The 22,322-nt window shown below is 36.2% G+C and overlaps 1 protein-coding gene across 3 annotated transcripts in view; it reads left to right on the top strand.

Moving 5' to 3' along the window:
* AK5 (adenylate kinase 5) overlaps positions 1-22,322 on the top strand; it is a 264,187-nt gene that overhangs the window by 49,574 nt on the left and 192,291 nt on the right. For all 3 annotated transcript variants that reach the window (XM_058716927.1, XM_058716926.1, XM_058716924.1), the window contains exon 6: positions 15,553-15,744. In XM_058716927.1, the coding sequence (XP_058572910.1) occupies positions 15,553-15,744 (192 nt within the window). The remainder of the gene's footprint in view (positions 1-15,552; positions 15,745-22,322) is intronic.

Raw genomic sequence — 22,322 nt, 5'->3', positions numbered from 1 at the left:
TAATGTTGAAAAAGAAAACCAAACCTGGAGACATCACAATTCCTGACTTCAGGCTGTATTACAAAGCTGCAATCATCAAGACAGCATGGTACTGACACAAAAAGAGACACAGAGATCAATAGAATAGAATGAAACACCCAGAAATGGACTCACAAATGTATGGCCAAGTAATCTTTGACAAATCAGGAAAGAATATCCAATGGAAGAAAGACAGTCTCTTCAGCAAATGGTGTTGGGAAAACCGGACAGCGACATGCAGGATGAACCTGGACTACTTTCTTATACCATACACAAAAATAAACTCAAAATGAATGAAAGACCTCAATGTAAGACAGGAAACCATCAAAATTCTAGAGAAGAAAACAAGCAACAAGCTCTTTGACCTCAGCAACAGCAGCTTCTTACTAGACATGTCTATGGAAACAAAAGCAAAAATGAACTATTGGGACCTCATCAAGATAAAACCTGCACAGCTAAGGAAACAATCAACAAAACTAAAAGGCAACCGATGGAATGGGAGAAGATATTTGAAATGACATATCTGATACAGGGTTAGTATACAAAATCTATAAACTTTCAGACTCAACACCCAAAAAACAAATAATCCAGTGAAGAAATGGGCAAAGGACATGAACAGACATTTTTCCAAAGAAGACATCCAGATGGCAAACAGACACATGAAAATATGCTCAACATCACTCATCATCATGGAAATACAAATCAAAACCACAATGAGGCACCAGCTCACACCTGTCAGAATGGCTGAAATTAATGACTAGGAAAAAACAGATGTTGGGGAGGATGCAGAGAAAGGAGAACCCTTTTGCACTGCTGGTGGGAATGCAAACTGGCACCGCCACTCTGGAGAACAGTATGGAAATTCCTCAACAAATTGAAAATAGAGCTACCCCATGATCCAGCAATTGCACTACCAGGAATTTATCCAAAGGATGCAAAAAATGCTGATTCGAAGAGGCACATCACCCCAGTGTTTATGGCAGTGCTATCAACAATAGCCAAATTATCGAAACAGCCCAAATATCCATCAAGTGATGAATGGGTAAAGAAGATGTGATATATATATATATATAAATATATATATATATAAAATATATATATATTATATATATATTATATATATATATAATATATATATTATATATATATAATATATATATATATATAAAATATAAATATATATATAAATATATATATTTATATTTTAAATATATATATATTTATATATATATATAAATATATATATATATATAAAATATAATATATATATATATATAAAAAAATATATATATATATATTTATATAAAATATATATATATTTATATAAAATAAATAAATATATATATTTATATAAAATAAATTAATTTAAATTTATTAATTAATTAATTAATTTAAATTTAAATTAATAAATTAAATAAATAAATATATATATTTATATAAAATAAAATAAAATATTTATATAAAATATAAATATATATAAATATATATATATATATAAATATATATAAATATATATATATATACACACACATATATATATATACACACACATATTTATATAAAATAAATTAATTTAAATTTATTAATTAATTAATTAATTTAAATTTAAATTAATAAATTAAATAAATAAATATATATATTTATATAAAATAAAATAAAATATTTATATAAAATATAAATATATATAAATATATATATATATAAATATATATAAATATATATATATATATACACACACACACACACACACATACATATATACGTACATAATGGACTATTAGTTATAAAAAAAGAATGAAATCCTGCTATTTGCAACAACAGGATGGATCCAGAATGTATTATGCTAAGTGAAATCAGTCAGAGAAAGACAAATACCATATGATTTCACTCGTATGTGGAATTTAAGAAACAAAACAGATGAACATAGGGGAAAGGAAGGAAAAATAAGATAGAAACAGAGAGGGAGGCAAACCCTAAGAGACTCTTAAATACAGAGAACAAACAGGGTTGCTGGTGAGGGGATGGGCTAAATGGGTGATGGGCATTAAGGAGGGCACTTGTTGGGATGAGCACTGGGTGTTGTATGTAAGTGATGAATTCCCAAATTCTACTCCTGAAACCATTATTATGCTACATGTTAACTAACTTGGATTTAAATAAAATTAAAAAAAAAACTTTGAGAAAAATGTCATGACTGGGTACATTGGAACTGAATACTTGTACAGGATGGAACATCTGTTAGTAGGTCTCAAGAAACTGGGAACGAAAGTATTTCTTAGGCTCTGGGTTCCTAGTCTTGATACCCTTCCTCAGAAGGCATTTATACACCGTCATTGTCAGGATCAACAGGCATATCTTCCAGAATTCCTTCCTTTGGGCCTCCTTCTTCACCCAGGCTAATGTGAATATGTCCGTAGGGCTGTATTTCCTTCTGGAGGGTCTAGAGTAGAAACTATTTCCTTGCTGCTCCAGCTTCCTGAATCTCCTGACATTCCTTGGCATATGCCCCTCAGGAGTGTAGCTTTTCTTGGAAAGCCAACAATGGCTGGTGGAGTCTTTCTCAAGCAATATCACATTAAAGCTCTGTTCAGTAGCATTTGAAATTCATTTTTAAATTGTTCCTAATTATATAGGAATAAAATTGATTCTTGTATACTGCTTTTGTAGGCAGAGACTTTGCGTATTTATTCTAATCGCTTTTAAATTCTTTTGGATTTTTTACATGTACAATCACATTGTCTCAAATGACTGTTATATTTCTTTCTGTCCAATCCTATGTTTTAATTCTTTTTCATGTCTTATTGTACTGTCTAAAGTCTCCATTACAATGTTAACTAGAAATTATTATGATAGGCATCTTTATTTCAACACAAGGGAAAATTTTCAGCATTTCTTTATTAAGAATGGTGCTTGCTATAAATTTTATGTATTTATCCTTTATCAAATTATGGATTTTCTGCTGAATTCCTAGTTTGATAAGAGTATTTATCATGAGTGGGGCACCTGGGTAGCTCAGTTGAGCATCCAATTCTTTATTTCAGCTCAGTTCATGATCCCCTGATTGTGGGATCAAGCCCTATGTTGCTCTGCTCTGAGCATGGAGCCTTCTTAAGATTCTCTCTCTCCCTCTCTCTCTCTCAAATACAAAAAGAATTTTTTGAAAATATCATGAATGAATGTTAAGTTTAACCGAATGTTTTCCCCATATTTATTTATTTGTTAAAATGATCTTTTGATATTTCTCTTCTATTTTGTTCATTTGATAAATTACATTGCTTGATTTTTGAAAGGAAAACCAATTTTTCCAGCATGGAATAAACCCAAATTGGTCATGGTGTACATAATTTTTTTTATATATTGATGGATTCATTTGCTGATATTTTACTTAGATTTTTTGCATCTATGGTCATGAGTTAGATACGTCTATAATTTTTCTTTCTTTTAATGTCTTTGTCAGGCTTTGGATTCAAGATTATGCCAGCCTAACAGAATGAATTGAGAAGTATTCATTCCTTCTTTTTTTTTTTAAGTTTACTTATCTTAGGGGAGGAGGGACAGAGAGAGAGAGAGAGAGAGAGAGAGAGAGAGAGAGAGAATCCCAAGCAGGCTCCACCCTGTCCCCATGCAGGGCTTGAACTCACGAACCATGAGATCATGACCTGAGCTTAACTGACAGGGTCACCCAGATGCCCCAGTTGTCATTCCTTTTATATTTAGTAGAAGGTTTTCTGTTAGCTTGGTGTCTGGTACAATTAATTCACTGGTAAAGCCATCAGATTTTGAATTTTCTTTGTGTGAGGGTTTTGAGTATGGATTTAACATCTGATTTTCTGTTTATTCTTTTGTCAGCTTAAGGAAGTTGTGTTTTTCTAGAAATCAGTTCATTTCAAATAATTTTGCAACTTGTTTTCATTAAGTTGTTCTTAATATCCTTTATCATCTTAAATTCTTTAAGATATTTAGGAATATATTCCCTCTTATTACCAATATTTATTTTTACCTTCTTTCTTTTTCTTGATTTGTTTCACCAGGATTATCAATTTTATTAGTCTTTCCAAGGAATCATCCCTTAGGTGTATGTTTACTTTATATATTTTTTCTGCTATTATCTGTATCTTTTTCTTCTTTCAACTTTTTAGTTGACCTAAAAAGGCCTAATTTTTTTTTATCATTTTGAGGTGGATGCTTAGATCACTAATTTCAACTTCTTTTTCCCCCAATATATTCATTTAAGGCAATAAATGTTCCTGTAACTATGGGTGTAGCTACATCCCATAAGTTTTGAAATGTCATAATTTATTATCATTTAATCTAAAATATTTTCTATTTCCACTGTGATTTCTTTGACCCAGGAATTATGTTAAAGTGTATTGTTTAACTTCCAAACATGAGGATTTTTTAATTTATATTTTTATTATTTGTGCAGAGCTTACTTCCACTGTAGTTACTAAAGGTAATCTGCATGTGAGTTTCAAACATCTGAAATGTATTTAAACTTCCTTTATGGCTCAGAATATGGTCAACTTTTATAAATTTTCTGTGTGTATTTTAAAAGATTTTAGATTCAACTTGGTAGTTGTAGTGTTTTGTGTGTGTATGTATACACATGCACACACACACAACTATATATACATGTATATGTATATATGTACATAAATATATATATGTACATAAATATATATATATATTTATGTACATATATATATAGTTGTTAATCGTATTAAGTTCTCCTCTATCCATACTGATTTTTTGGTTACTTGTTCTGTCAGTTACTTGGAAAGATATATTAAAATCTCCCACTATGATTGTGGATTTTTGACCGTCTTCTTTCAGTTCTGTTTAAATTCAGCTTTGAATACTGAGAACCTATATTATTGGATCATGCAAATTAAGGCTATTATTTCTTCCTAGATAATTAAACCTTTTATCATAATGAAATGACACTCTTTAACTCTAGTAATACTTCTCTCTCTAAAGTCTATACTTGTCTGATGTTTTTTTCAGATTTTTTCACCTTTATTGAAGTATAAGTGACAAATAAAAATTGTGTCTATTTAAGGTACACAACTTGATGTTTCAATATATGTATACATTGTGAAATAATAACCACAATCTAGCTAACATATCCACCACCTCAGATAGCTACCATTTATTTGTTCGTTTTGTTCTTTTCCTTTCTTCTTGTTTTTTCCTTTTTGTGGTAAGAACACTTAAGATGTACCATCTTAGCGAAAATTCAGGTATATTAATTGTACCAATATTAATTGCTACTGTTAACGATAGTCACATTGCTGTTCTAGAGATCTTCGGAACTTACTCATCTTGCATAACTGATTCCCTGTATGTTTTGGGCAACATGTCCTCATTTCCCTCTCCACCCAGCCCTTGACAACCACCGTTTTACTGTTTTCTTTTGTGAGTTTGACTATTTTTGATTCCACGTGTAAGTGAGATCACGCGGTGTTTGTCTTTCTGTGTCTGGCTTATTACATTTAATATAACATCCTCCAGATTCATCCATGTTGTCACGATGGTAGGATTTCCTACTTTTTTAAAGCTAAATAAGTGTGGGAGTGCAGATATCTCTTTGAGATATTGATTTTGTTTCCTTTATATATATATACCCAGAAGTGGGTTTTCTGGATTATGAAGTTGTGCTATTTTTAACTTTTTTTTTGAGGGCTATCTGTACTGTATTCCACAGTGACTGTACCAATTTACATTCCCACCAACAGTGCACAAGGGTTCCCTTTCCTCCATATCCTTCCCAAAACTTGCTATCTTTTGTCTTTTGGTAATAGCTACTCTAACAGGTATGAAGTGATATCTCGATGTGGTTTTGGTTTGCATTTGCCTGATGATTAGTGATGCTAAACACCTTTTTATGTACCTGTTGGCCATTTGTATGTCTTTTAAGAAATGTCTGTTTATTTTGCCTGTTTTTTTTGGTAGGAAATATATTATTAGGCATTTTATTTATTTTTTTCAGTTGTTTTAATTGAGGTATAATTGGCATATCATTAATTCATTTCAGGTATACAGCATAATGATTCCATAATTATAAATGCCAAATGATCACAATAAATCCAGTTAATATCTATCACCATACATAGTTACAAAACCTGTTTTTCTCATGATGAGAACTTTCAAAGTCCACTCTCGATACTTTCAGTTTATTTTTTCCTTTGCCGGTTAAATGTCAAATTGGGTTTGATATTTATATAGTTTTACCACCTTTCTATTGGCTAATGTTTCCATGGTATGTTTTTTCCATCCTTTTGCTTTTAGCATTTCTGTATCTTTCTATTTCAAGAGTGCAACTGTATCAAGTACCTCTGATGCCCTATCTTATATTCTCGCAGCCCAACTTTTACTTGGCCATTGCTGCTGTGACCAGTTTCGTGCCATTGTAATGTGTGATTACTCACTGGGTGTGTCTGGCTTCCTGCCCAGGGACTCACCCATACACAGTGTGAAAGTATGGGGGAGGTGATATGCCAGGGGCAACTCTTGGCCAGTAGGGGACAGGATCTGGTGGACAGACGCTCCTCACACATGCTGCTCAGAAGGCCCAGAAGGATGGAGGTCCCAGTTGCGGGTCCCAAGGACTAACTGGACACGGTAACTTTATTGGCTTGCCCTCCTCCTGTAGATTCTCCCCAGGCCCCACTGCCAGTTTTATGGCTGCTTTCATGCTATAAGACCATATGGCCCGAAAAGCCTAAAATATTCATTATCTGGTCCTTTACAGAAAAAATTTGCTGACACCTGTTCTAGGGATCACCACACGCATCCTTAACTTAATGTCTCATAGAATTCAGTATTTCTGCCACTTCCTGAACAAGACCTTAAAACAATTGAACTTCAAGTCCCTGCCTCATGACTAATCTTTTTTTTAAATACCACAAAATACTTTTAGTATTCTTTTATATGGTCACTATTCATTTAGGTTGACCCATATATTTACCACTTCATTGTTCTTCATTTGTTCCTCTGGAACAACTTCTATCTTGGATAATTTTCCTTCTACCTAAAGAATGTTCTTTCATATTTTAGTATAGAATCTCTGATGACGGATTCTGTCAGTTTTTGTTTGAAAATATCTGCATTTACTCTTAATTTTTGAATGATATTTTTATTGCATATAGAAACCAAGGCTGGCAGTTATTTTGTATTGACACTTTAAAGATAGCATTTCATTGTTTTCTAGCTTCATTGTTTCTTTTGAAAATACAGCTGCTTGGGGCGCCTGGGTGGCTCAGTCGGTTAAGCGGCTGACTTCCGCTCAGGTCATGATCTCGCGGTCCATGAGTTCAAGCCCCGCGTCGGGCTCTGTGCTGACAGCTCAGAGCCCGGAGCTTGTTTCGGATTCTGTGTCTCCCTCTCTCTGACCCTTCCCCGTTCATGCTCTGTCTCTCTCTGTCTCAAAAATAAATAAGCGTTAAAAAAAAAAAAAATTAAAAAAAAGAAAATACAGCTGTTTTTTGTTGCTACTCTGAAGAGAATCTTTCGTTTCTTTTTCTCTGGCTGCTTTAAAGGTTTTGTTTGTTTGTTTTGATTTGGTCTTTTTGTCTTTCTAAACATTTAGCAGTTTTACTATAATATGCTTAGATCTGAGTTTTTTGTTTATTCTGCTTGGCTTTTAGATTGCTTCTTGAATCTGAGACTTGATATTATTTGTGAGTTTGGAAAATTCTTAGCTATTATATTGTCAAAGATTGCTTCTTCATTTTCTCTCTTACTCTAGAACTTTCTAACCATTCTCTTATATTTCTCTTTTGCTATGTTCTGTACTTTTCCTCCCCCTCACTTCCCCTTGCTTCATTCTGGATATTTTCTTCTGCTGTTTTAGTTCCCTTGTTCTCTTTTCAGCTATGCCTAATTGGCTGTTGAATACATTTAATCACCTAATATAATGAGAATTTGGGGTGATTCTAAAAGGATTTAGTCCTATGAGGCTTGTTCACACATACTCTGATATAGCCCTTTAGGAGTCCAACCAAAAGGGGGCAGTAGTAGTAGTAGTTTCTAGAACATCTCCATGGTGGGACCCATTCCAGTTTTTGTCCCCCAGTCCCCTAGTCTGTTTAAAGCTCTGCCCAGAAAGTATTTCCATGTTAAATGTTAGTGAAGTACAGTTATCTATCCTTTTTTCCTATAACGACCTAATCTAGATTCTGTGATAATGCAGTGTGTTCAATAAATGTTTAATGGATAAAAAAAAAAAAAAATTATTTTACATTTTCGCTGTAGGCAGAATAGGGAAGGAAAGTTGAACCCAATATTAGAAAGGACTTCCCAGTTATTAAGCCTTCCCATAACGAAAAGGGCTGCCTCATAACTACTAGGTGCCTATCCCAAGAAATGCTCGCAAGAACATTCAAGTTCAACTGCCCAACTTTAAAAATCACTTGTCAAGAGGCTGTGGAAATAATTACAGGTTTGGCATTAATCTGGGTCAGATAACCTCCCAAGTTTTTTTCCATCCTTTAGTTTCTGTGAATCCAGTTTGTGTTCCAGCTATGATATTCTATTTCTTTTCTTTTTACGAAAAATTTTTAAAAATTTTATGTCTTTAGTACTTTGCTTCCTGGTTTCTGACAGTGTGATCTGAATTACGGAGTGCAGGCCTTCTGACATTATCTTCATAAAGAATAGGCCAGTCAAAAGTACTGATAGTTAGGAACAGGGAGTATTTTTTTTTTTAAGTTTATTTATTTATTCCTAGAGAGAAAGAGAGAATCCCAAGCGGGCTCCACACTGTCAGCCCAGAGTCCAACGCGGAACTCAATCTCATGAACTGTGTATGAAATCATAACCTGAGCCAAAATCAAGAGTGAGATGCTTAACCAACTAAACCACCCAGGCACCCCAGGAACAGGGAGTTTAAAGCAAGCTCACTGGGCAGTTTGACTTGGTGAATATGTCTTTGCTTATCAAAGGCAGGCACAAGTCCTTTTTAACAGAGTAATCATTTAGGTAAGGGACTTTAAGTCAATGGACAGAGGAAGATTCACATGTGTATATAATTATAGGGAAAAAATTGATTTAGTTGATTCATTAGGAGAAATACTATCAACAATTGAGAAGCTTACTTTCATGTAGACAAAGGTAGTATCTGAGTTTTTGTTCTCAAAGATTAATTTATTCACTCATTCATTGAATCAGCAACTATATTTTGAGAACCTAGGGCAAGAAAAAGTATGCCAAAGATCCACTTTGTTTGGTGATACTTTTCAACATTTCACAAGTGAATTTTATGAAAACTTTCTAGGACTTCACATCTTTTGGAATAGAGTGGTGTTTGCTTCTATTTGGGGGAAAAACATAATTCAAATATTTTTTCCTTTAAAATGGGCTACTGTTGGGGCGCGTGGGTGGCTCAGTCGGTTAAGTGCCTAAATTCGGCTCAGGTAATGATCTCACAGTTCGTGAGTTCGAGCCCCACATTGGGCTCTCTGCTGACAGCTCAGAGCCTGGAGCCTGCTTCAGATTCTATGTCTCCCTCTCTCTCTGCCCCTCCCTGCTCACACGTGGGTGCTTAACTGACTGAGCCACCCAGATGCCCCTAAAATTGTTTTTTTTAAGTCTTTTAATTAAAAAAATGCAATTTTATTCAAAGTTGAAAAAGTCTTACGTAAATTTCAAACTGTCTCTAATATTTCAGAACCTAAGAGTAAAAGACAAAATACAATGGTGATTACATATATGAGTCTATCCATTACTTCATTGTGTTATGTAGGGAGAAGCACTTACACTGTAGTCTGAAACAAAACACAAAATATATTAAAGTAAACCATTTCATTTGTTTAAATGCAGAATACAAGTATTTCAGTACAAAATGCAAGAATTTAAAAAGCCAAGTTTTTCTCTGCATTTAATATTGAGCTAGTAATTCAGGATTTTTCCATATTTTCATATACATCATGACCAAACCAAGCATAATACAATATTTTATTTGTCAAAATTGTCTTCTTCCTAATATAATTTATTTAAAGTAAAGTTAAAAGAATGTCATTTTTTATGTTGAGTGAGGCCAAATATTACAACGATTTTATTAAACATAAATTTTCCCATATAATATTTGATAAAATAAAGGTTTTAACTTCAGATAATCTCTTTGTCATATATCACACCAAAATTATAAAGTGATTTTCTAAATTATTAAGACTTTTCAAAAGCTATTTAGCAGTTATTTTTTTAATTAAGAAATAACTAAACTACAAAGATAGAGAGTCTTGTACTTTACAGTTGAGGAAACTGAGGCTCAGAGAAAATGAACCATTTGCTCAAAGGACAAAAATTAATAGATGGCAGATCCTGGATTCATATTCAGGATGATCTGATTCTAAAATTCATGCTCTTAATCACTTATGCTAATGTGTGGCTTACACAACGACAGTGGGAACTGAAAGAAGGGGAGTCTGAGTGGTATTTCAAAGACCAAATCCATAGGCAGTGCTGATAGCTTGGAGACATGAAAGTTTTGATGAGTAAGGTTAGAAATGATACTAAGTCTCCTAACTAAGAGATTTAGGAAAGTAGTGTTGCTACTATTAAAAATACCATAAAAATATGATTAATTAATTAATTAAATAAATAATTAAATAAGCAGGTTAGGAATTTCATTTACGGAAAAAGATGCTGAGATTGATTTTGGCCTTTCTAAACCACAAATAACATTAAGACTTACAGGTAGAAGGGTGCCTGGGTGGCTCAGTCGTTGAATATTCAACTCTTGATTTCAGTTCACATCATGATTCCAGGCTCGTGGGATCCAGCCCCATATTGGGCTCCAAACTGAGTGTGGAGCGTGCTGGGGATTCTCTCTCTCTCTCTCTCTCTCTCTCTCTCTCGTTCTGCCCTTCTCCCCTGCTTGCTCACTCCCTCTCTCTCTAAAATAATAATAAAAAATCTTTAAAAAAAATATCTACCCCCCCCCCCCCAAAAAAGAAGACTTACAGGTAGAGCCATCATACAAAGCATTTGAAAATACAGGACTTGGGGACACCTGGGTGGCTCAGTTGGTTAAGTGTCTGACTTCGGTTCAGGTCATGATCTCAAGGTCTGTGAGTTTGAGACCCGCATCAGGCTCTGTGCTGACAGCTCAGAGCCTGGAGGCTGTTTCAGATTCTGTGTCTCCCTCTCTCTCTGCCTCCCCTGTTCATGCTCTGTCTCTCTCTGTCTCAAAAATAAATAAACGTTAAAAAAAAAATTAAAAAAAAAAAAAAAGAAAATACAGGACTTGGATTCTGTTGAAAGTCAGTGCTGAAAATATAGATTCAGGATCCATCCACTAAGGGTAGTAGTTGAAAAGTGCAGTAAAAGAGAACTGAGAGAGTATTACAAGAAGAGAATGAGGACCTGGAGACATGACCTAAAAACATGATCTAAGCCTCAAGGAAGGTACCCACTCATGGGCTTAAGGAGGAAAAAATGTGAGCAAAGAAAATAAATAAACAAATAAATAAATAGCAAAAAGTTAAAAGAAAACCGGGACAACCTACACTCATGAAAGCCAAGAGATAATAAACATGGCTAAAATTTACTGAGCACTTACCATGTGCTGTGTATTTCACATACATTATCTTACTTAATCTTTATAGTAACTCAGCAAGGTAGGTCTGTGTATCTTTATTGATAGATCAAGACACAGAGGATTTACAAAATTAAACCATATACCTATCACTCAGTTGGCAAGTCCTAGGGCAAAAACCGGAGTGCATATTTCCAGCCTCCAGAGTCCATTTTCCAACCAGTGGTCTCTAAAGTGTACACGGCAAACCACTGTGGTGTGGGGAAAAAATGTTAGAATTACAATTATTATATCTCATTCTTTTTGAATTGCATTTCTTGTGTATATTTTATAACATACATCCTATATTAGTATGGTAATATGTGCATATTTTATATTTATTGGAGTATATGCCCAAATAATATACTAATGTAAGGAGACAAAAATAATTGGAATCATTTCTTTAAACCACTATGCAAAACTGCCATTTTGTCTTGTCACATCCTCAACAAGAAACTATATTCATTTTCTATGGCCATGTTGTCTTTTAAATGCAGTACTGGTTGTACTTGAGTTAACAAGAACCGTTTGTTTCATAGGTTGTTTTCAAGTCATTTGTTGATATTTTCAGAAACTTGTGAAGGCTTTGGGGTTATTTGGTTCTTAGTAATAGTAGAAGAAACACAGGCCTTCTACCAGACAGACCTGGGTTCAAATATCAGCTTTAACCTTACTGACCTTGTGACCTCAGACAAGTACCTCATTTCTCAGAGCCTCAGTTTGTTTATCTTAAACTGGAGATAATATTAACCTTGCAGATTATTGCAAAGTTTAGCAATATCATAAGAAAATAACTTAGCATTGGGCATTGCATACAGCCAGTACTTCTAAAAGGACAGCAAGTAACATTAATAGGAGCAGTACTTAATTACTGTAGACAATATCTGTGGCCCAGTAGTCATGTCCCCTCTAAACTTGGGGATTTTACAATATATCTTTGGCAAAGTTATGCCTATATTGCTCTTTTTTTCTGTTCAATGTTTTTATTTAGTTTTGAGACAGAGCATGAGCAGGGGAGGGGCAGAGAAAAGAGAGACACAGAATCTGAAGCAGGCTCCAGGCTCTGAGCTGTCAGCACAGGCCTGATGTGGGGCTCGAACTCATGGACTGTGAGATCATGACCTGAGCTGAAGTCGGATGCTTAACCAACTGAGCCACCCAGGCGCCCCATTGCCTATATTGCTCTTAATTCAACCTAGAAACTTGTTTCAACATAGACAAGTATTTAGAAGTAGACAAGTAGTCTAGAAAAGTATTTTCCAGAAATATGGAAGCCACTGCAAATAGCTCTGTGGATTGGGGAATGCCATTTATATGAACTACAGGCATATCTGAAAGATGTAGGTTCAGGTCCAGACCACTGCAGTAAAGTGAGTATTACAATGAAGCAGGTCAGATTAAATTTTTGTTTTCCTGGATATAAGAGTTATGTTTACACATGACTGTAGTCTACTGAGTGTGCGTAGCATAATGCCTAAAAAACCAGTGTACATACCTTAATTTAAAAATACTTTTTGGGGGCACCTGGGTGGCTCAGTCACTTAAGCATCCAATTTTGGCTCAGGTCATGATCTCACAGCTCGTGAGTTTTTGTTGTTTTTTTTTTTTTTTTAAATATTTATTTATTTTATTTATTTTTTTTTCCCCAACGTTTTTTTTTTTTTTTTTTTTTGGGGGGACAGAGAAAGACAGAGCATGAATGGGGGAGGGGCAGAGAGAGAGGGAGACACAGAATCGGAAGCAGGCTCCAGGCTCCGAGCCATCAGCCCAGAGCCTGACACGGGGCTCGAACTCACGGACTGCGAGATCGTGACCTGGCTGAAGTCGGACGCTTAACCGACTGCGCCACCCAGGGGCCCCACGGCTCATGAGTTTGATCCTTGTGTCAGGCTCTGTGCTGACAGCTCAGAGCCTGGAGCCTGCTTCGGATTCTGTGTCTTCCTCTCTATCTGCCCCTCCGCCCCTTCTATCTCTATGTCTCTCTCTCTCTCTCTCAAAAAAAAATAACCATTAAAAAAATTTAAATACTTTACTGCTTAAAAAAAAAAAAGTCAAGCCATCATCTGAGCTTTTAGCAAGTTGTACTTGTTTTGCTGGTGGGTGGTTTTGCCTCGATACTGATGGCTGCTGGCTGACCAGGGTGGTAGTTGCTGAAGGCTGAGGTGGCTGCGACCATTTCTTAAAATAAGACAACAGTGAAGTTTGCCACTTCACTGACTCTTCCTTTCACAAACAATTTCTTGTAGCATGTGATGCTGTTTGATAGCATTTTACCCACAGTAGAACTTCTTCCAGAATTGGAATCGATCTTCTCAAACTCTGCCACTGCCTCAGCTAAGTTTGTGTAACATTCTAAATCCTCTGTTGCCATTTCAACAATCTTCACAGCATCCTCACCAGGAGTAGGCTCCATCTCATGAAACCACTTTCTTTGCTCATCCATAAGCAGGTCCTCATCCGTTAAAATCTGATAGGAGATGGCAGCCATTCAGTTGCATCTTCAGGCTCCACTTCTAGTTCTAGGTCTCTAGTTCTTTCCACCACATCTGCAGTTTACTGCCTCCACCAAAGTTGGAACCCCCTCGAAGTCACTCATGAGGGTTGGGATCAACTTCTTCCAAACTCCTGTTAATGTTTATATTTTGACCTCTTCCCATGAATCATGAATGTTCTTAATGGCATCTAGAATGGTGACTCCTTTGCAAAAGGTTTTCAATGTACTTTGCCGAGATCCATCAGAAGAATCACTAGCTATGGCAGCTATAGCCTTACAAAATGTATTTCTTAAGTAATAAGACTTTTTGAAAATTGAAATTACTCCTTGATCCATAGGCTACAGAATGGATGTTGTGTTAATAGGTATGAGAACAACATTAATTCCATTGTCCATTTCCATTAGAGCTTTTGGGTGACCAGGTGTATTGCGATATTTTGAAAGGAATCTTTTCTTCTGAGCAGTAGGTCTCAAGAGTATGCTTAAGATACTCAGTAAACCATATTTTGAAGAGATGTGCCATCATCCAGGCTTTGTTGTTCCATTGATAGAGCACAGGCAGAGTAGATTTAGCATAAATCTTCAGGGACTTGGAATTTTCAGAATGGTAAATGAGCATTGGCTTCAACTTAAAGTCACCAGGTACATTAACTCCTAACAACCAAGTCAGCCCGTCCTTTGAGGCTTTGAAGCCAGGCATTGACTTCTCTCTAGCTGAGAAAGTCCTAGATGGCATCATCTTCAAGGACATAACTGTTTTGTCTACAGTGAAAATATGTTATTTAGTGTAGGCTACTTGCGTTAATTATCTTATCTAGATAACTTGCTGCAGCTTCTATATCAGCACTTGCTGCTTCACCTTGCACTTTTACGTTATGGAGAAGCCTTCTTTCCTTAAACCTCATGAACCCACCTCTGCTGGCTTCAGACTTTTATTCTGCCAGCTTCTTCATCAATTTCAGCCTTTACAGAGTTGAAGAGAGTTAGGGCCATGCTCTGGATTAGGCTTTGGCTGAAGGGAGTGTTGTAGCTGGTTTGATCTTCTATCCATAACTTTCTCCATGTCAGCAATAAGGCTGTTTCACTTTCTTATCATTTATGTGTTCACTGGAGTAACAGTTTTAATTTCCTTCCTTTGCATTTACAACTTGGCTAACTAGTGCGAGAGGCCTCTTAGCCTATCTCAGCTTTTGACATGACTCCCTAACTAAGCTCTATCATTTCTAGCTTTCACTTGAACACTTAGAGGCCATTATATGGTTGTTAATGGCTTAATTTCAGCATTGTTGTGTCTCAGGGAATAAGGAGGCCCAAGAAGATGGAGAAAGACAAGGGAGTGGCCAGTGGGTAGAGCAGTCTGAACACACACAACATTTATTGATCAAGTTTGCCATCTTATATGGGTGTGGTTCGTGGCACCCCAAAACAATTGAATGCTTATCTACTTGTTTGATGCTCTTTGCAGATCTGTACTCCCGACTTGGTGGTATTCCTGGCTTGTGCCAATCAGAGGCTCAAAGAGAGATTACTGAAGCGTGCAGAGCAACAGGGGCGGCCGGATGACAATCTGAAAGCTACCCAAAGGAGGCTAATGAACTTCAAGCAGAACGCTGCTCCATTGATTAAATACTTCCAGGAAAAGGGGCTCATCATGACAGTAAGTTAGCTATACTTTTACATACATGCCCACTACAGGAATGATCTTTCAGATGTCTAATTAACCTGTTCTCATTTAGAAATCCTCTTTACCTTAAAAAAGTGGCTTTTCTTGGGTGCCAATCCAATGGGAAAAAAAAAAATCAGTGTTTTTTACCTGATTTGCCTTTTTAAGTCATAATGATGAAACTACTTTCACTTTAGTTTGATTTTACAAAAAAAAAAAAAAGATAAATTTTAACCTTATTTAAAGTTCTTTAGCCCCCAAATAAAAAAGTATTTCTAAATAATTGTTTGGATAATTTTAATGTTTATTTATTTCTGAGAGAGAAAGACAGAGCATGAGTGGGGAAGGGGCAGAGAGAGAGAGGGAGGCACAGAATCTGAAACAGGCTCCAAGCCATCAGCAGAGAGCCTGACGTGGGGCTCAAACCTGGAAACGGTGAGATCATGACCTGAACTGAAGTTGGTTGCCCAACTGACTGAGCCACCCAGGCGCCCCTCGTTTGGATAATTTTAAGTAGTACTTTCCCAACTTCTCCACTGTTGTGTCTTTGGAAACCCGATAAAACTGATAGAGTTAAAAACACATACCTGACATAGTGTTATATTAGACTTAAATTGTAAGTTAGGCTTTATTACAATGTACCACATAAGGAAATGAGATTCCAATGGCACAAAAAAGTTTCCTAAGTGTTTGACTTGCTCAAAGAAGTAATGCTGTCTCAAAATGGAAGGCATTGATCTTTTTGCTCCATTAACAATGTTAATATTAATATTTTCATAATTAGTTTTTCTGTGGTTGATGATACTCAGTGTACCAATGAAAAGACTGAATCATTACTTAATACAGTTATTAGAATACAGTAAGTTAGAGGTGAAGATTCAGCCAAATTGTGATCTCATAACATCGGAGACTTAAGTATTAAAATAGAAGAAACAAAGAGAATCATTGGGCATCTGAAGAAAACATTTTATGGGAAGAAGACACTAACATCAATGCAGCTCCATTGTAGCTGGATGGTAGCAAAACAGCAGAACTCTTCCTCCAGCCCTTGGGTCCTTCTCATCAGACCAGAGATTCTTGTCTAGTGGGGTTACGAGGCCCGGTAGACAATCTGATGAAAATGATGCATTTCTGTCTTAATAAAATGCACAAAAGATTTTTTTTTTTTTTACAAATTTTAGGTAAGTCTACTGAAGCTTATCCACAGAGCTCCTATGACTTAACAATTCCTGAGTTAAAAAAAATCTCTTTATTAGACTAAGATGCCCTTAGATCTGAGATAGTCACGACACTTGAATAAAATCTATTTGCAGTCTCTATAGCACTGTAAAGAAAAATTTTTTAGGATTTGCTTTTGAGTCAAAACTGTCATGTCAGAGAATTGTAAATCTGATCTGAAAATTGTTCACAGTGCCAGAGTTCATTTTATGGTCTAAAAGAGACATTAATAGGAAAGATTCGAGAAAATCAGGGTGGATGTTTCTCTGGTTATTTTTTGTTTGGATTGTTCCTTGTTTCTCTTGTAAATTACCAATGCTGACTTCTGCCTGTGTCATGAAAAAAGAAATTTACCCTACAGACCAAACCCCCAGCTGCAAAGTGCAGAGCCAGGGTTTTAATTGATGTTTGCAGGGCTTAAAGGTATTACCAGAGTGTCTCTGATTACTCCCTGCTTGTCACGTTCGTCATCACAAGCAAAGCAGATTTCCCAAATGAATGCAGAGTGGGGATTGTTAATTTACTAATATTTTGCATGGAGGTGAAACGCCATTGCCTCTAATTGAGGGAGTCAATAACAATGTGGATGACAGCCTGTAACCTCACTGCTAAAATCAAATAAGCTTTAAGATAAACGCCTCTAATTACTGGGACAGTTGCCTCGGAAAGTCACCTTTTGAAAAGTGGTGAACACAAACACAGGCTAAGCTCTGGGGAATAGAATTTGAAAATTTAGTCTGACAAAGGAGCAAGTACTGCATCCTGAATCACATGTCCTCCTTCAGAATGCGGATCATAGTTCAGTTTTGGAATTACGGCGTATTTGGTAGCATTTCTGCTTTTAAAGATGAGTCAAGAAATAAAAAGGTCATCTTTATTAATCACAAGCATATCAAGATTTTAATTAAAAAACTGGGAGTTAATAGGTCAAACCAAATGTTTCCTTTTCTCTGTAGTTTTTTTCTGTTTCTTCGACCTTCCCGTCCTAATTTATTCATTTAGTATTTATTGAGAACCATTGGGTGCGAGACACTCTGCTAAATAAGCAAAAAGTAAGGATCTTTACTTTATTCCCTGACATATTGCAAATTCCTAGAACAGTACCTGCCTGGTACATACTGTGCTCCCAGTAAATGAGCAAAGCTGAATGATTATTTGTTAATTAACTTAGTTTCATAGGAATCAACACTAACATTTAAATACAAGTACACTTATCCCTAAACTGCCAGTGCATAGCTATTGGTTAATTATCACCACCTTCCCTAACATCACTGCACAGGGTGGTGGGAAAGAAATCTAAACAGCACAAACCCTCAGCAGATTTGGCAATTGACCTAAACATAAGAAAGGCAATGAAGATACTTGATAATAGTTTACCCAACCAAATCCATTCTCCTAAAATTACTAAGTCGAAAATTCTGTCATTGCTTCTCAATACTTGAGGTTGATCAATTTGTAAATAGGTAACATGGTGAAGCTGTATTTCCTTTAAATACCATCGCTTTTTGTATCCTATTTAAATAGTCATTCTCATGTAACCAAAAGGCTCATTAATTCCTATTTGTTGGGTTTAGTAACTGAGACAGAATATAGCAAGGAGATTAGGGCACCTGGGTGACTCAGTTAGTTGAGCATCCTACTCTTGATTTCGGTTCAAGTCATGATCTCACAGTTCCTGAGATCAAGTCCTGCATCTAGCTCTGGGCTGATGGCACCAGGCTTGCTTGGGATTCTCTGTCCCTCTTTCTCTACCCCTCCCCAGCTCATGCCACTCTCTCGAAAGAAAGAAAGAAAGAAAGAAAGAAAGAAAGAAAGAAAGAAAGAAAGAAAGAAAGAAAGAAAAAGAAAGAAAGAATATAGTCAAGGAGAAGTTTTCTTTTTTTAATATAATTTATTGACAAATTGGTTTCCATACAATACCCAGTGCTCATCCCAATAAGTGCCCTCCTCAATGCAGATCACCCACTTTCCCCTCTCCCCCACCCCCATCAACCTTCAGTTTGTTCTCAGTATCCAAGAGTCTCTCATGGTTTGCCTCCCTCCCTCTCTGTACCTTCCACCACCCTCCCCTCCCCCATGACCTTCTGTTAAGTTTCTCAAGATCCACCTATGAGTGAAACATATGGTATCTGTCTTTCTCTGACTGACTTATTTTACTTAGCATAATACCTTCCAGTTCCATCCATGTTGCTGCAAATGGCCAGATTTCATTCTTTCTCATTGTCAAGTAGTATTCCATTGTATATATAAACAACATCTTCCTTATCCATTCGTCAGTTGATGGACATTTAGGCTTTTAAGGAGAAGTTTTCAAAAGTTAACAAGAAAGGCTATGGAGGTATTCTGGAAGATACTTGGGTGACAATGGTGTATGTGTGTGTTGGGTATACGTCCCTCTGAATTGTTTTAAATTCACTTTTTAAAAAAATTAAGTAGACAGTGCCTTCTAGAATGAAACCTGATACTGATAGAATCTCAGTGTGAAGAGCCTAGAGGATATATGAGAAATATCCACTTGGAGTTGAATATAGGGCAACTTATAAGGAATCACACTGTCTGGGCAGCAAGCATTTATGGAATCCTACTGTGTGCAGAGCTGGCAAGGCCGAGCTGCCCTAGAAAAGGTACTGTTGCTTCATTTAGGAGAGGAGCATCTTCATGGATGGTAGTCCCCATTTCCAGAACTAAATTAAAATGTGAATCAGATTACTTTTATTATTGTGGGCTCTAAAACCTAAAATACATGTTATGACACCAGTTTCGTTCTCTGATCTTTTGTATAGAAAGGAAAATAAAAGCACTGAGAGATAAAGCTATTTGCTCACAAAGTGCAACGCACATAGAGCAAAGCAGCATCCAGTGTTCTGGGAGTGAATCAGGATGCTTCCTAAACAACCTCACAACAGCGTTGGGGCTGGGACAAGGGGATACCAAATCTGTAGCTGATTCTGGTGTTCTGTCTCAGTAACAAGCAAGCACCAACTCACAACCTCTCCACACCCAGAGCTTGCTCAGTGTCAGTGCTGTTCATACTCTGCAGACAGAGCAAGCCAAATGACTCAGTGAAAGCAGCTCCTTTCAAAGTGGGAAATTGATGCCAATTATACGGCAAACCCATCGTCAATGCCTGATGATAAGAGCACTCACACCAGTAAAGGCGGTATTCTCATTGTGATGTTTCATGAAGGCATTTACAGGAAAAATGAGGATGAACTTAAACAATGAACATGCTTCCTTCTCCAAAAGAATGTAAAATATTTTTCTATTGATGATATTATTTCAGACATCCGTGAAATAGAGTCCCAAAAGCCCCAACGCATGACCTTCCAATCATCTTAAGTAGGGCCTTATATGAACTAAATGGTGTAGATAAAATCAAGATAATATCCAACTGAACACATCTGAAAGAGTCACATGAAGGAAGCCTCAGTTCCAAGCACTTTGACAGACAAGTCTATCTAAGAATACTTTAGTTAAGGCCTGTGCTGTTTTCTGTGGGACTGGCTTTCATCACAGCTTGTTTTTATTTGTAATTTTTTTCAAAGTAAAATGAAACTAAGAGATAGTTGGTAGCTGAATGTCATATCATACTAACAGCTTCATATAAACTCTTCTCTCAGCCCTACAGTTCATGACTGGAAAATGTACAATACACAATCTACATTTCTAGCTAGTCGTGTTTCCAAGAGACACTGATCAGAAAAGTAATTTTGACAATAGTGTCAGAAATAGTGTCAGCAAACATTCCACACTTCTAGAACTAGGTCTTAATTTACTTTAATATGTTATATTGAGACTTATTGGGAACATGAGTAAGAAAATCATATTTTTGGTAAAATTATTGAACTAAATTTTTTTCATATTTAAGACCAAACTAGTTGGTCTTCCATTGATCTTAAACATTGATTGAGGCAAAGAATTGATCAATATCTTTAAAGAGGGATGGCAGTGTAAATTAAGTGACTGAAGGGGATGAAGAGGAAGAAGAAGGAGGAGGAGGAGAAGGAGAAAGAAAGAGAAGAAGGAGAAAGGGGGAAAGAAAGAGAAAGAGAAGAAAGAGGAGGAGGAAGAGGAGACAAGAAAAGAAAAAGGACAGGCATGAAAAACTTGCCAGTCAGGAAAATACAGAAAAAAAAAAAATTATGAGTAATGTTATCTTAAAAACCAATAGCTAATAATTTCTGAGTACTAAATATATGTTGGGTACTATTCGAAGTGCTTCACATGTTTTAGGTCATGAATCTTCACTAAATCTCCATCAGACAGGTACAGGCACATCTCATTTTATTGCATTTCACAGATATCTGTGTTTCCTACAGATTGGAGGTTTGTGGCAACCCTGCCTCAAGCAAATATATCAGTGCCATTTTTCCAACAGCATTTGCTTACTTTGTGTGTCTGTGTCACATATTGGTGATTCTTGCAATATCTTGAACATTTTCTTTATTATTTGTAATGGTGATCTGTGATCAATGATTACAACTCACTAAAAGCTCATGCAATGGATAACATTTTTTAGCAGTATTTTTTAAGTTTTTATTTTTATTTGTTTTATTTATTTCATGCATGCATGATGGGGAAGGGGCAGAGAGAGGGAGAGAGAGAGTCCCAAGCAGGCTCCTCGCTGACAGTGCAATCCCACAAACCAGGAGATGCAGACCTGAGCCGAAATTGAGAGTCAGACTAACCAACTGAGCCACCCAGGCACCCCAGCAATAGAGTATTTTTACTTGAGGTATGTAGATTATTTTTTAGACATAATGTTATTGCACACTTAGACTACCGTTAGTGCAAACATAACTTTTATATGCACTGGGAAACGAAAATATTCATCTGACTGGTTTGACTTCAACAGTTGCTTGATTGTGGGAGTCTGGAATCAAAGCTGCACTATCTCTGAGGCATGCCTGTATTATTGTCACCTCTATTTTGTAAATGAGAAAACTGAAGCTCCTGAAAGCGTAGCCAGCCCGGGATCCCACAAGAGCAGTGGAGCCTTAGCCCAGACCTAGGATGCTGACGCCAGAGGAAGCATTTGTGATTGCTGTATTGTCCCTTTGTTAAACCTTGACACTCACATGTTCTAGGTAGTGAAGAGAGAGCCCACTGCTGCTTTCTCCAGGCATTTATTGTTCGATAAGCACCTCTGTTCAGCTGTAATCTCTTCATTTCTGTTTCTCAGGAAAGCGTAAGTAAGAAAAGTCACTCTGATGGTGCGTTATATGGAGTGGTTTTTAAAAAGTAATTTTACTGGGTAATAGATGTCAAATAGTTAAGATAATTCATAAAAGTGATTCATATGAGCACATGTACAAGAAAGAAATGTTACCATTAATGGCCAGTTGTGGGGCCTT

The sequence above is a fragment of the Neofelis nebulosa genome, chromosome 2, assembly GCF_028018385.1.
Source record: "Neofelis nebulosa isolate mNeoNeb1 chromosome 2, mNeoNeb1.pri, whole genome shotgun sequence".
Taxonomy (NCBI): Eukaryota; Metazoa; Chordata; class Mammalia; order Carnivora; family Felidae; genus Neofelis; species Neofelis nebulosa.
This window is presented reverse-complemented; position numbering and strand designations above follow the sequence as displayed.